Source organism: Odontomachus brunneus, unplaced genomic scaffold (genome assembly GCF_010583005.1).
Source record: "Odontomachus brunneus isolate Ranch 3 - 2012 unplaced genomic scaffold, Obru_v1 Obru_scaffold_036, whole genome shotgun sequence".
In the NCBI taxonomy this organism is placed as follows: domain Eukaryota; kingdom Metazoa; phylum Arthropoda; class Insecta; order Hymenoptera; family Formicidae; genus Odontomachus; species Odontomachus brunneus.
In genome coordinates, this window is record NW_022639486.1 from 1,674,354 (window position 1) to 1,689,839 (window position 15,486).

The 15,486-nt window shown below is 41.4% G+C and overlaps 1 protein-coding gene across 8 annotated transcripts in view; it reads left to right on the forward strand.

Annotated features, from left to right (window-relative positions):
* Positions 1-15,486, forward strand: part of LOC116843894 (neuronal acetylcholine receptor subunit alpha-7-like) — a 225,540-nt gene that overhangs the window by 133,895 nt on the left and 76,159 nt on the right. For 7 of the 8 annotated variants that reach the window (XM_032814786.1, XM_032814782.1, XM_032814788.1 and 4 more), the window contains one exon: positions 14,319-14,363. Coding sequence is in view for 5 of the 8 variants with exons in the window: in XM_032814782.1 (XP_032670673.1) it covers positions 14,319-14,363 (45 nt within the window). In the remaining 3 variants the exon portion in view is untranslated. Of the gene's footprint in view, positions 1-2,937; positions 3,245-14,318; positions 14,364-15,486 lie in introns of those variants that run through there. The other variant, XM_032814787.1, reaches the window with a different exon arrangement.

Genomic DNA, 15,486 nt, shown 5'->3' on the forward strand with positions numbered 1-15,486 from the left:
AGAGAGAGAGAGAGAGAGAGAGAGAGAGAGAGAGGCAAGTCCTCGGCAAATGTTCACTTGATATCAAATTAAATTCGCTGGAAAGAGGAAATACTCGTATCTCATGCCGTTTACCTGCCTGCCCTATTCCTATACCCGTCTATTCTGTTTAACGTTTCAGCAATCAACGAGTGACCTTTCGTTCGTAATGAAAGCCGCTCGGTTTTCTATGCGATACCGAGTTCTCCAATAAAATGTTACTCCTGTGTGGAAGTATCGTTTATCGAAAAAATGGAATGTTTCGAGAGCATATCGTCCACCTATATGAGATGCTCTGAAAATTGTGCGCGCCATAATAACGGCATTCTACTTGCGAAGGTGTTTGAAATTTGCTTTTCTTCGCTCATTAATTTTCGCGCTCGTTAATTTGTAGGATATTCAATGTATCGATCAAGAGATTCCTAATTACATTTTTACCGGAGTAAAAGTTTCCTTTTGTACTCGACGCTCGAAGGTCTCAGCGGTTTAATCGAAGTACACGAAGAACGTGACATTATGTACGATGTAAATTACGATCGTCGATGTACATCTTAGATCGAAATTGGTTGGCAACTACCGGTTGCCGCGTGCTATGTCGGGCGATGGCCATCGCGACACAATGCCTTATCTAGTCGAAGCAACGCGCGTTGTTTCGCAAACCACGCGTTGCTGCCCGCTCAGCACTTAATCGCGTATTTGTGTGTATGACGTGCGGCAGTATAATGAGCTGCGATCACAAACTCGTAATCGGACCGTGAAATTTTGTCCTTTTGATAAATCCGTCTCTTTCAGCCCTGTCATTTTGGTCACGTCTGTTAAGAAATATTTTTTTCATTATTGCCTGTGACAGTCTGAATTGAACGGACAGAAAATGATGAGCTCTTGTGAGTTTCTCTCAATAAAAATTAAATACATCCATAAATTTTGTAAATTAATGAATAAATAACACCATACGTCCGCGACATACATATTTGGCCTACTTCGATTCTTCAATTTTCCCGTCGTCACGTCTATTCGCGACGCGCGTCCAAACCGCGATCAAAGATCTGTTGGATCGGCCGGTGCGTTTAATTCGACACATCCATTCGACACGCAGCGACAATCGGCTGCTGACCTTTCCGCGCCGCGATGGAAGCTACGCGGGTCCCCGCCCGAATCATATCCGGGACGCAAATTGGCCACGTGACATTATGGCATTCCCCAAATGACTGTAACACGTTACAGCATTGCTCTCAGCCGTTACATGCATACTCACGTAGCATTGCTTGACCTCTCCCATCGCCCTGTACGTCCCGATCTGCCAAACAATGCGCTCGGACGTATGATGAGCTTCCGGAGCATGCTTTCCATGCCTCACACTCAAGAATGGAGACGCTCGCGTTTGCCCGACGTATCTCGCAAGTTTTTCGTACATATGATACCGCGTGTTTCGCATTTCGCAATCTAGGAGATGCCAAGTGTCAACCGCAGTTACGTCGATACGATGCAATATTCCCTTCCCTACCCGCCCTTCCGACGGGACAATTGAATATCTGAATAGGGAGCCACGATGAAGTATGACCACTTCGATTTAACTCGCTCGGTAACGAGTTCGTGTGTTCCGAGAGAAAAATCTGAATTATTCATACGTTGTTACCACTACGACCGGCGTGGGTAACGCTACGGGAATTTTCGGATCGAGCGAATTTCACATTGCGGACTATCGTTCATCGGCGAAACGGACCGATTTTTCGAGGATCAGCCTCGACAAAATGGGCAACAGGCAGTTAGAAAATCAATAGGGCGTGAACAAACGTGTCTACGGCGAAAATAGCTTCTTTAGTGTAAAGGAGAAAATGTCATTCGACGATCAGGCTTGCGCGCGCGTGCACGGGGTTCTACGGGGTTAAACTTTACATATTTATTTTTACATAAGTCAAAGGTGATAACGCGCGCGACGCTTGTTAAGATATTACATGCGCTGAAGTTATCGACATACTCGAGAAGAAGAAGCATTATATATTCATATTTAATTGATTGCTTCTATCAATCATATTTTTGGGATTCGATTTAAAGTTATGTAAGTTATGTACGAAAGGAAAAACAATCTAGATTATTCTGCCATCAATAATACACTCTTCGTATAACTGTCGCGTTTTTACAAATTGTGGAATTATGAAATCTCAGCTATCCGTCTTCCGACGTCGACGTGATAAATGAATCGCGTGACTCGCGCGTAAATGCCTTGAAGTACTTTCTCCTTGACGGTTGTACATACATATGTCACGAGCAGATTATTCCTTAATAAAGTATTTACCATACGTCCCGACGATCGCACATTGCTATTTTCGACACTATCAAATCTTATTTCCGCATGAAAGACGCGTAAAATGGCGGACTGATATCGATCAATCTGTTCACAGTGGTTACTCGATTTAAAAAGATCGAAATCCAAGATGGTCACGCAATTGAGAAGGTACACCGACTATTAACGCCACGGCTTTAACACGGCATGAACGAACAGAATGCGCTCTATAGGGTACATCTTTTTCTCTCTCTTTTTTTACTAACAGACTTACTAACGTTACCTCCTACGATTCGGCATAGCGATATATCTATATGATTATAGTTATAAATATTAAACATTTTGTTTTCGGTACATACGTCGACGCAACTAGCACCGTTTGTATATAGTAAGTATTACTTGAGGAGATTACTTTTTAACAAGGTACTTACGATATTTTCCGACGATCGCTTTTTCCGACACTCCTAATACTTATTTGTGCACAAGACTCCCTTTGACGGACCAAAGACGCGTAAAACGTGGAGCGATGTCGATCGATGTGTTTATGACAGTTGCACGGCGCAAAAAGACAGGTTGCACAACATTCCCACTTTCTGAAGCAATTAACAGTAATGCCAAACGCGTAACTAGAAAAGAATGGTCGAAATGTGTGTCTAATAACTATCGACCTATCAAATAGATCGATCTATCGAATGGTCGAGAGGCATTTGCGGGTTTGAGCGTGTAGATAGCGTTGTTGTAGAAGGGCGGTAGCGTTCGCGTCGCGCGCTTACGCGCGAATTTTCAGCGCGGCCATCTTTCTTTTGCACTGAGCAGCCATCATCAACATCGATCGACATCGCTCCGCGTGTTACGCGTCTTTTGTCCGTCTAAAGTGAGTCTCGCGTGGATATAAGTGACGGGAGTGTCGAAGATAGCGATGTGCGATCGTCGAGACATATCGTAAGTATCCTTTTAGTGAGTAATCTCTTTATTTGTGGATACAAAGAATCAATGCTGTCGCGTCGTGTCAAGTTGCCGTCTAACACTCTCATTCAAGTAGTAATAGAATCGGACGATCGTCGTATTTATTACTTGGGAATCAGAAATCCGCTGATAATCAAAGAAGAAGAGAGAAATACTGCCAGAGATATTCGCGATGTCGAATCTCGGGAGGTAATCGGTTAGTAAGAGAGAGAAAGAGAGAGAACAGTATACTTCACAGAGCGCGTCGGATTGCGTACCGTTCACGTTTAGACACGCATTTCGCCATACATACGTTATTCATCGCGCGGCCATCTTGATATTAATCTCTTTGCGTCGAGCAGCCGCTATGAACATATCGGTCAACATCGCTCCGCGCTTTACGCGTCTTTTATCCGTTGAAAGTGAGTCTCGCGCAGAAACAAGTGGGAGTGTTGGGAACAGCGGTGTGCGATCAATAGAACGTATCGTGAGTACGTTATTAGGGAGTGATTCGTCGTTTTTCGGTCTTGTCGGTCTTGACGTGTCGAGTCGGCGTCTTTTAAATTTAAGTAAGTACCATCGACTCATTCAAGTAGTAATAGAGATCGGACGATCGTCGGATTTATTAATCGAGAATTAGAAATGCGCTTATAATTAGAGGAATAAATAGGTAATATGACGCTGGAGATATACGCGACGCAGGATCTTGATAGGTCTATTATCAAGGGATGTGCATCGGTCTATTATCAAGGGACATGCTCTCAATCCTGCTGATGGCTTATCGATAGATCGATAGTTATTAAAAATTTTCGACCAGCTGCACACGCTTCTAGTTACGCGTGTCTCATCGTTGCTGATTAATCCAGATACAAGTCGCCACAATTAATTAATTAATTAATTTACGGTGTTCAGAAACACGTAGCTGAAAACGAATGGCCGAAAATTTTTAGTGCCCATCGATCTACATCAGATGGTAAGACAGCCGCACGTAATCTGCGAAGAGACCGCGCGCGAGCTAAGCGAGTAGTTTGAGGTGCTGCGGGATATATGCAGCGGAATGATATCCCCGGAGACGATTTCGTTACACCGTATCTACATCCGGCGCTGCGGTATAACCGGGTGATGCGCCGCGGCGGGGACGAATTTGCGATTCATGTTCCCGCCGGGGTAGCCGTAGAATTCGAGCGCACAAATTCCTTGCGAAGCCGCGCCAGCTTTGCCCCGCCGTCTCGCAATACCTATTGATTTGGAAATTACTTGGTAAATCCTGTTGGCGTATTTTAAAGTAAGTCTAACGACCGGTCGCGCCCCGAGTTTATCGCGGACTCGATATATCAAACGTTCGGGCGACCGGTCCAATTGTTTAAACGTCTAATTGGACGCGAACTTCGATACGCCGTAGTGGCTAATGGAATTTTGCGCCGGGCATCAATATTGATTACTGCTAATTCTAGTTAATAAAATCCTGCAACACCCTTTGCTTGCAGCTTTGAGCGAAGGTATGCGACAGTTTTAACAAATTACAGTAATTAAGAGAAAGAGAGTGAGTGAAATTAACGCTTATATATTTAATAGCATGGAAAATTTGTTATATCAAATATTAATAAATTTAATAATATTTAATTAAATTATAAATTATTAAATAATAAAAAGTAATATTAAAAATATTGAAATATAATATTAAATAATATTGAAATATAATAAAAATATATATTATTAAATAATATTAAAAATAATTTTAATATTAAATAATATTTGCAATAAATATTCAGTTTTTTCGTGATAATCTAAGAAATTCGATTATTAATCTTGTAAAAATGTACAAAACTTTTTAACTTGTGCGGAAGCCTAAAGTAACTTGGCATATTTATTAAAGATATTACATAATTTTATTCGAGACTGTTTATTATATTTAAGACAAGATTTAGGAGAGCGTAAAAGTACCTCCGCAATCGGAATTAATTAAATAATATAATAAAATAACATAATATAACTCATTTTTTATGTCCATATAATAAGAGATGTAATGAAATATGTTTATTTAAATATGAAATATGTTTTATTTCTATTAATTTATAATTTTAAGAATTTGCGTAATAAATTTCCATAAATTGGTATCCAATTTTGAGAGAGAGAGAGAGAGAGAGACGTAAATATTTATGTATTAAATGTATTTTATCTGATAAAATACAAGAATTTTCAAAATTATAATTGTAGAATCAATTAATGTAGAAAGTTATAAATGTAGAATCAACTAATTCATAAAAGAGAAATGAATAAGAGATCTTGATAAACAAAGCTTCCCAAGTTAACCGTTTCCGAGATATTAAATTTTTCATTTCTTAAATAAAATTCTTTATATAATTATATAGAATGGTTGATATTTAGAATAGATATTTATAAAAGATTGATTGATATTTATAAAAATTTAGGATATTCAAAGTTCAATATACATTTACCTATAAAGTTTTGAGATAATGCCTTTGTTTTCTTGAAAAAGATTAAGTTAATTTTCCTGGAAATATGTCAAGACGAAAAAATTGTATTATTTTTTAAAAATTGCATTGTATATCCAATAAAATAGAAAGCAACATAAAAGAAGGAAACGAAAGCAGAAACTAGAAATAGAAATATAAAATAGAAGACATTTTGCGAGACATTGCTAATGCAAGCTGAAATTTCTTAGTTTTCATTGATTTGATTTAGATTAATTTCCGCTTCAACTTAAAGACAACAGACATTTGCCATCACGACAATACAATTTTACTGTTATATCTTTATCTCGATAGAAAACGAGATAAAATCTTTATCTCGATAGTGCATTTATTGAAAGCGCGGGAGTCTTAGCTTTTAATGGTCTTTACTTAAAGTCGCTACGGCATCTACAAGTGAAATTATCGACCATTGTATCGAGCTGCGCGCTCGATCGGCTCAGCGCCACTTAGAATGGCTCGCCCTAGCTATAGCGATACCTAAAAGCGTCACGCGAGGGTGAGAGCGTGCCCGCATTCCCAGACGCTGTTCTCGGAACTCTGTCTCGTGCGTAAACGTAAGCTTAGCGCGGCCTTGCCCCACTCCTCATAACGTTACGAGGCCGCTTCTCACATACATGTCAGACGTAGGCTTCATTCATTAAGTTCGCGGCACCCTTGGCCGAGGTGTCGAGGTCCGTCCGCTACTGTCATCTTACGGCAGCATTCGGAAACATCACGAATATACGAACGGCCATATTGAAAATGGGATCTGTCAAAACACGCAACGATCGACGGCGAAGCACATAGAGACAAAACGCGATCTTTGCGGTATCAGATTCTGCTTCCGCGCCGCTTTTTCCGTCTTGGAGTCACTTGGAGGATGATTGCGACTGAGTACCGTAAGAAATTTGAATCAGGAAACCCGCCTACACGACACAACCTTCTCTCACGCGCGACTAGACTTAGTTCCTGGACACGTCAAGTACAGATATGCCTAAGTATGCCATTTTTGTATTTGAGCAAAGAACACAGTTTACGGGGTGAAGAGCTGAATATCTCGAAAACGATTAGTTTGCCAATCCATCGAGACTTATTATTTGTTTTGTTAAGTTGGAATCTCACATGATGCATTTTCTGCATGCTAATTGACAAGTAGCTAACTGACTGTAGACAGCTTGGTTCACTGCATAGATCTTCTAATCATCTTCCAATATAATTAGTGTGTGTGTTGTCAGTATATAACCCAAATATTTGGGTAGTACTCATCCTTGCAGGTGTTACCCAGGTAGTAACGAGATAGTATCTAGTATATGTTACAAGGAACATACCTGTTAATTGTAATTTCCTACTTAACAATGTAACTGTTAATACGTTTTATATAACACGTTATATATAACACGTTTTATATAAAAGTTACATTATTGAGTAGGAAATTACAACTATAACAGATACATTACACATAATATTGTGTTTGCTGGGTAGTATGCAATACACTCGTCTGCTATTTATTATTGTTAAAAAATTATTAACCTGGAAATCTAAAATTATTTCGTGTATTTATTAAATTAATTTCAGCAGCAAGTTGCTCATGTGTGCAAGAGATGTAAGAGATAAAGCTGTTATTTCGCGGTTCAAGTAAGCGTAAAATATTCAAGTTAATTAAATATTTACATAATATTGACATAATATATATCAATCTATATATTATGATCTATATATTACAATGTCATTTATATTAAAATACATTTGAAGAGTACTTTCAATTTTGTAGTTACGAGATGCATTTATTCGTTCTTTGTTATCATGTATATGTATGAGAATAATTAATAACCAGATAATATCTGAAATTTCATATCCGAGTACCTGGCTAATCCAAATTGGCAGCACTACTAAAAAAAAAGATTTTCTAATATATGGACAACTAAAAATATTAACTGCAGGAGCAAATTTTCTTGCTTTCATAGTAAAAGTTATTTAGCTGTAATAGCTAAAAGATTTGCTAATATATGGACAACTAAAAATATTAACTGCAGGAGCAAATTTTCTTGCTTTCATAGTAAAAGTTATTTAGCTGTAATAGCTAAAAGATTTGCTAATATATGGACAACTAAAAATATTAACTGCAGGAGCAAATTTTCTTGCTTTCATAGTAAAAGTTATTTAGCTGTAATAGCTAAAAGATTTGCTAATATATATATATATATTAATATACAATAACATACATATATTAATATATAACTAAATAACTTTTACTATGAAAGCAAGAAAATTTGCTCCTGCAGTTAATATTTTTAGTTGTCCATATATTAGCAAATCTTTTTTTTCCGTGTAATAGCAATTTGTGTAAGTGAACTGCTTGAAGTATGTCAATCAGCATGCATGTAAAGGGCATGAAATCGTGCATCATACGATTCTAGCCAGTTGAAACTTGACTATAATTCTTAAAAATATCTTATTTAATACTGCATTTCGTGTTGCAAATTATGTCCGTCACGTCTGGTCTGAGTGTATCGACCGCGTTTGGGGTCGCTTGTTGTTTTCCACGACTCGCTCATGCGAGACGGCCGAATTTTTGCGATTGTAAATTTCGAGAATACTGTCGCATTGACGTTTATACGTTCAAAAATAATGCGAAATTGTTCTACGCGAGTCACCTTAGCAGCCTCTTAATATTTTATTGCCGTTTGAACGATCGTTAATATTTCTGGTACACTTGGCTTAAAATCACTGACCCGTAAAGAATATCATCTTTCAACGACTCTCTCTCTTTCTCTCTCCCTGCCGCTCATGGTAATTTTATTAATTTCGCCATAAATATCGTCGTGCTCACTCGATGTGGCTGTTGAATGTTTCCGCGAATGAGAAATCGTACGATCGAGATAGCTCTCGACTCGGACCCGTCAGGATGATAGAATTTTCCTTGACTATTTCGTTATATGACACGTCTACATTCGTTGGCTAGAATCGACGTCACTGTTGAGCTCTGTCGATATTGAATCTGTCGAAGAAACCGAGTTTCTTCTCGATCATTTTGTCAGCGAAAACTATCACGCTCGCTGATTAGAATCGTCGTATCATCGGTGAGTTATGTCGCATTTCATTTTGCGTGAACTTTTCGTTATTCAATAAAACTAGAGTGATTCAATGTTGAACACGCAAAACTCGTAGAATCTAGAAAATTCGATACTCGGCGAGTCGCTAATTACGTTGAATAACGCGATGGAAGAGTTCAAGCATCAGCGTCTAAGACACGCAAATTGCACATCATTTCGCGGTAACTCTATTTGCGTTCCGGCAATACTTTACGTTGCGCTAAGTGCGTTAAATTTCGCGAGCATTTTCGCCGTCAATTTCTTGAATGGAAATTTACATAATTGCAGTTATCTTCGTGTGAGCCAATCTAACTTCTCGGTAACGTGTATTTCTGTTACTCACTCCCCGCGACCCAACTTTGCTAACTTTGCGGAACATTTAACTTGGAAATTGCAATATGCACCGGCGCGCCTTTAATGTTTCTGCCTCTTGTTGATGTCAATGTCAGGGTGCGGCTAACATATACGCACTGTGAAAAACAATAATTCGGCAAATGAGAAAGAGGAACGAATATCTGTTGTTCTATTTTTGCAAGTACGCGTTGATTTAATTTAATTTCGTTTAATAATATTGCTTCCGCACGATTGGCGGCCAATATAATCGCTCTGTACTTTGTGCAAGACAATTCAACTGGAGTCTATGCATATCTCAAAATCGGTTTCTCGTTTCTGGGCTTTCTGAATACGTTAACTCGCCGTTCCGATCGAAGCGTCGCAATCGCTAATCCGATTGCGGTCGCGTAAATTTCTCAGGTGAAGAATAATAATTGAGGTCAAGGCGGGCTTACAATGCGCACACCGTCGGGCAAGCTGGTTGGGTGTGCACGTGTCGAATGGAGATACCGAGCCTCCCTTGTAGACGTAATCGTGCTTGCGGGTGGCTGATTGAAGTGACCGCAATAGTCTGCGGCGATGTTCAGTTCGTCGTCGGGGCGGGTTCTGAACATTCTCGTCGGTCGCGTAAAATCCGTACAGTCGCGGCTAAGCCATATCGCACGGGCGGATTCTCTAAAACGACCCTCGACCAAGTTTCCTAATCAGTATCCGGAGTATCACGGCAACGTTGGCGCTCGTATTTGCGCGAGGAGTTGCGGCAGTGCTGCATATTTCAAATGCGAGTTGTGCGTTGTCACAACGCGCGGTTCATTAAAACGAATATTACACGGCAGACCCGTGATGCTTAATTAGTCAGAAGCGTGATGATCAGAATATCCGGCTGCTCTCGGTATCGCGTTCTTTTATTTTTGAGAGACACGAAAGTGTATGACGCGCGCAGAGACTATGAGGAGGGCGGAAACAAATGATCAATTATTGACCGACCGATCGTTCATTAACGCTCGCTCGAGCTTGTTCCGGATAGTCGACGTCTCTCGTGAAATGACCGCGAGGTCGTGAAAGATAAACGAGATTTTCGGCCGTTTTGTTTGTGGCATTCGGACAATCCTCGGCCAGCCGTTACGGTTGCAGCGAAACATTTTTTTCCTCTCCCTCTCGTTCTCGTTTTCACCATGCGGTGGACGGCAGCTTGTTAAACCTCCAAGTATTTGCCCCGGGCAAAATTCCGCCGGAGGAATCGACGCCCAGAAAAACAGAGTACCTTGGAACAGGTCCAGGCGATGGCGCGCAGCGTGATTCGCTGACGGTCGTCGAGAGGAGGAGAGAGAGGGGGAAGGAAAGAAACGGAGCGCCGCTACTTTTGGCGCGGAATGAAAATTTCTTCGGATCGAAGATTTGATTACCGTTACACTTCGCGAAGCGGAACGGAACTCTCATTCTTCTATCTCTCGTTCACTTGCACGTGTTTATGTTTCTTCACTAATTTTAACTTTGTCCAAACTTTATTCTCGAACGGGCTTTACTTAAAACGCGAATGTCTATTGTCTTAACGGAGAAATTCGAGTTATTTACGCTGCAGTTATATTTAATGCCGTGGATTGAAGATTTTGCAATAAATAACGAGGGACACAATCAGGCGAACGGCTAACCGAATTTCCCACCTAGCGCGGAATCGATCGCGAGCGCGCGAGGGAACGTCGTTATTGTAATTCGCAGTTTAAACATTTTCCGGCGCATTCTGCGCGGGTTGACGAGATTATTGCATTACGTTTCTCGCTCGTCTCAAAGCGCAGTTAAATTAGCAACAATGTTAAAAGGCGAGACGCGCGACCGTTTGAATTCGTACGCGCGACTATGGTTCCATTAGCCTGCAGGACTCGGGTCCTCCGGAGAACTCCGGCCGGCAATGAAAAGTTCCAGCGAGACGCTAAATTATGCAGGGGAATGCGGCGAAGTAATGGCCGTGTGGATTAACCTCGACCTTAGAACGGGCCGCGCTTCGAGCGGCGCTTTTTGAAAGGGGCGAGGTTAAACGATAAGATCCAATTATCGAGAAACAGTTTATCTCGCGGACGAACGAAAGGATAAGCCGGTGGGGAAACTCGGGGTCCCACTTTTCTCCGTGGAATGGACCGGGATTCCGAAAACGTCAAGTTGCACGACGCCGCGGGCTAAGAAAGGCTGATTGTTAACTTGCTTGATGTACGGTCTGTTTAGAAAATCGCTCTATATATATATATATATATATATATATATATATAGAGAGAGAGAGAGAGAGAGAGAGAGAGAGAGAGAGAGAGAAAGAGAAACCGAGAGTAATTACAGAACAGTGGGCGATAAGCGCCAATAGGAAGGCGCCTGTATTTCGTCTCGGCCGGTAGATAGGGGTTGTTTTTATAGGGACGCTTTATTGCCCAAGTTCGGTTACTGTCTCTTACGACCGGCCACTCCCGTCGAGGCGTTTGCCAACGGTCGAGCGTCATGAATAAAGGTACATGCCTGAATTCTCGAGACTCGATCGCCACTTGCTGACACGCAAGTGCTTACGAGAAAGTGCCGACGTGAGGTGGTACCGGTAGCTTTCGTGCTTTGTTTACTGCGCCCTCATGGGCGCGCTATCGCTATGTCCCGATAAGATATTCTCCATCGTGAAACAGAAAACCATCTCGTCACGTAGCAAAGAATCAATTGGAAAAGGCAGAAGGAAGGACGGATAGAACAGTGGTGTAAAATTTTCTTTATGGTTACCGAGGTGTTCGTTGCTCGTTACTTAATTCTCTCGACGTCGGACGATCTTTCTTTTCCGCGGCGCGACGCGTCACCGGTCTTCTTGTATTGTGCGAGACGTGATATATCGTTTCCTTGTTTCTACCATTATTCCGTGGCGCTCTCCCGATACAAGGATCGATATCCATGTCTCGTATTGCCGTACGCTTCGAGGATATATCGGAGCTCATCTCGGAGGATGCGAGCCTCCCTTGGGACGCGGGAATGCAGCTCCGAAGGTGAGCATTCCTCGTGCAAGACGCGCTCGTAATCAGGATAAGAACGCGGTTTGAACACGGGGAACCCGAAAGCCGATGCCTTACGTGACGAGGTTAACAATGTGAGAGGCGAAGCGAGCGAACCAACGGAACCAAACCGAAAATTCCGCACGCGACGGCAGTAAAAATGACAGCGGTATCGCGAACTAAGTGTTATATCGAGAACGGGGTAGTTCTATCTTACGAGAGTGCGCGCGTCAAGAGGCCACGTCGGACGGAGGAAGACTACGTCGCATGCACCGACTCGCCGTTGTGTACGCTCTATTTGTCTTTGGAATATTTCTCTTGCCACACGGATACGTTGCGAAACAACATCTTCGCCGCAGCTGAACTACTTCTTGTTTTCCGCATTTTCCCGCGAAGTTTTTATATTCCTTATTTTTCATAAACCCTCGCGTACTTCCATTTTCCACTCGTAACAAAGGACTTCTTTGTATGCAGTCTCAGATGTAAGGTTCACAGCAAAATCGCGTATTTCGAGAGACGGAAAGATCTATCGCGGCTATATCGCAAATATAAAAGATGCTGGGTAATATCGCGTCGAATTGCTACCACGGAAAGTCCCGTGGTTGTCGTATCACGTTGCGTTAGAACTGCGGACGTTAAGGCATCTTGCCAGGGCCTTCTCAATTTGTTGTGTGATCACAACGAGTTCTTGAGATTAAAATGCAAGCTCGCATGTCGACTGCAACATCGGTCATGAAATAAACCGTGATAGTTGAGACAATTTTTATACTGCATGTTATGACACGAGGAAAGTCGCGATTACAGCCTGCGATTATTTTTATTCCTACGTTTACATTTCGGGGGTCGTACGGAATTTTTGGATTTGTTTACTTCTCTGTGTTTTTTTCTTATTGTTTTTTCAACCGGTTGTAATCCAATTTTCCATTTAGTCCCCGGCAATAAATGGATCGCAACAATCTACGTCTTTTTTTTATAAAAGCTACCGGCTTTAATTGGTGCGCGAGAGCTGATAGACGATATTCCGAGGTTCTTTGACTGCGCTTGTAGGGTAGTATTTGCTTGAAAACATATCGCACTTATGACATATATCTATTTGAGGGCAAACGTGCTGAACTATCACGAGTGCTGTGCTCGTGAAAACTACAAGGGGTTTCAGCGGAAACCAATTCGGCAACTTGACAGAAGAGGGCTAAAGCTATACAGAAGTAAAAAATGCCTATGTAGTAACAATAAAAATATGAATTTATTTTTCCAATCTTCTATGATATAGGAGCACTCTGCTGAATGCCTTGTTAAGTAAACATTTTTATAATGTCCCGTCAAGAGCTTGAGAAATGGCATGTCGCTCGTGACATTTTCCCGAGGATATCTTTCCCTCTTTTTTCTCTTTCTTTGCCTTTCTTTAATACAATATAAATTTTTGAGCAGCAAATTTCTTTAAGTTCCAAGAAGGAATGTAAGACGTTATACATTCATCGTGCCTGTGTGCAAGATCGCATGATTTATTACGTTATTCAGCAATCTTTCACCATTCCCCTTATTGTCTAACATCACGCTTGGTTTTTTAAAGAAAAAAACCCCGCCGCGCGGTTTTCCGCGTTGATTTATTGCGTTAAATTTATAATTGTCGTCAAAATATGCGCGAATAATTTACTCCGCCGACAACGTGCAATTGATTAAACAATGCATTTTCTGTATACCATTATTATGTAACCTGCAGACACGTTGAACAATGAAGGTCCTTTATCTTTACGAGCCTTATTAAAAGCACAAACGCTCTTCTGCAGCAATTTTTAATTGCGATATGAAACTGCGTAATGAGTTGCGAGGCCTCTTGCACGCGTTAATTCATTTTGGACAAATTTCAAATGTGTTTTTCGCACCGTTTGGTCTAAAAATAGAAATCTTACAAAAATTACAACAACTGTTTTTGCGATATTAAACATTTATTTCCTGATTGTAAGAGACAGACGCCATTTTTTAGGTCTATTTTTTCTTTATCCACAATTCTTCTTATGTGAATTTGACATTTGCAAACTATTCATTAACACTAAATATATCGTTATATGTATTTTGTGCGAACAATGTGAACGGTTAATTTGAAAGATTCCTTACAAACGAGACATTCGTTTAATGTGAAATCAATTATCTGTTACAGGACGAGAAGAACCAGTTGCTCATCACGAATCTTTGGCTGAAACTGGTGAGTTTCCTATTCTTCTCAAGTTTCCGATTCGCGGAAAATAAAACGAGTCGCGACGTCTTTCCAATTGATCGTTACCAATTACACGAGCGGCACAAAACTCGTCGAGACTACCTCGGTCATTTTTTAAGAGATTTCCCATTAATTGAGCGACAGTCGAACGACTGATCTAAAGTTGCTGCGGAATCTATCCGAGGGTGATTCAATTATCGCGTCATCCTTGGAGTTTTATCCGAGCACGCGAATCTGGTCGAGTAAATCAGACGCTCATCGCCGCGGCGGCGACATGTGTATGAAGGTGACTAGCAAAAATACCCTCATCAACTGCACCGTGCGCGGCGTAATCAGTTTATACGCGCGCGTTCGCACCTCGAAATTTATCGCTCGAATCGCGTTTTCGCCGCAAGACCGTAAAATCATATTACCTGTGTAAGCAATTACGCGCTGTAATTAGAGATTCACCGTTACACGAAGAATACCCGCCGTCATTCACCAACATTCACCGTCCCGCGCGCTTATAAAGACTCGAACAAACGAGCCACTTTGTGGCGCCACAGAGAAGCGCCACAGATATGTACAGACGCGCCACGGGGAAGCGCTTCAGAGTGGTGCATACAAAGCACAAACAAGACCGGAAGAACACAGTAACGCAAGGACCCTATATTATATTGAAACTTAGTGTCCTGTATCTTTTGGTCCTGTGATAAAGCTTTTGTGCTTTTATATATATTATTCTGAAACGTGTTTCCTCGTGTCGCCACAAAAGTAGCCCGTTTGTACAGGTCTATGGCGCTTCTCCGTGGCGCCACAAAATGGCTCGTCTGTTGGAGGTCCATCGTCGACTCATCGATGTACTTCACATCACGTACGTACATACGAGCGACGGAGAAACGGCAGGGTAACCGTGACGAGGTCGGATCGGATTTTTATCGAGATCCAAACTATTAATAGTGTTGCTGCAACAGGTTACTCCCAGAGCGCGGGGCGAAGTCGCGTCCTTATTAGAGCGAGCCGCGATAATGTTTTCTTCCAGCGACGAAAACGGCTTCCGATTTTGCGCGTGCGAGAGAGAGAGAGAGAGAGAGAGAGAGAGAGAGAGAGAGAGAGAGAGAGAGAGAGAGAG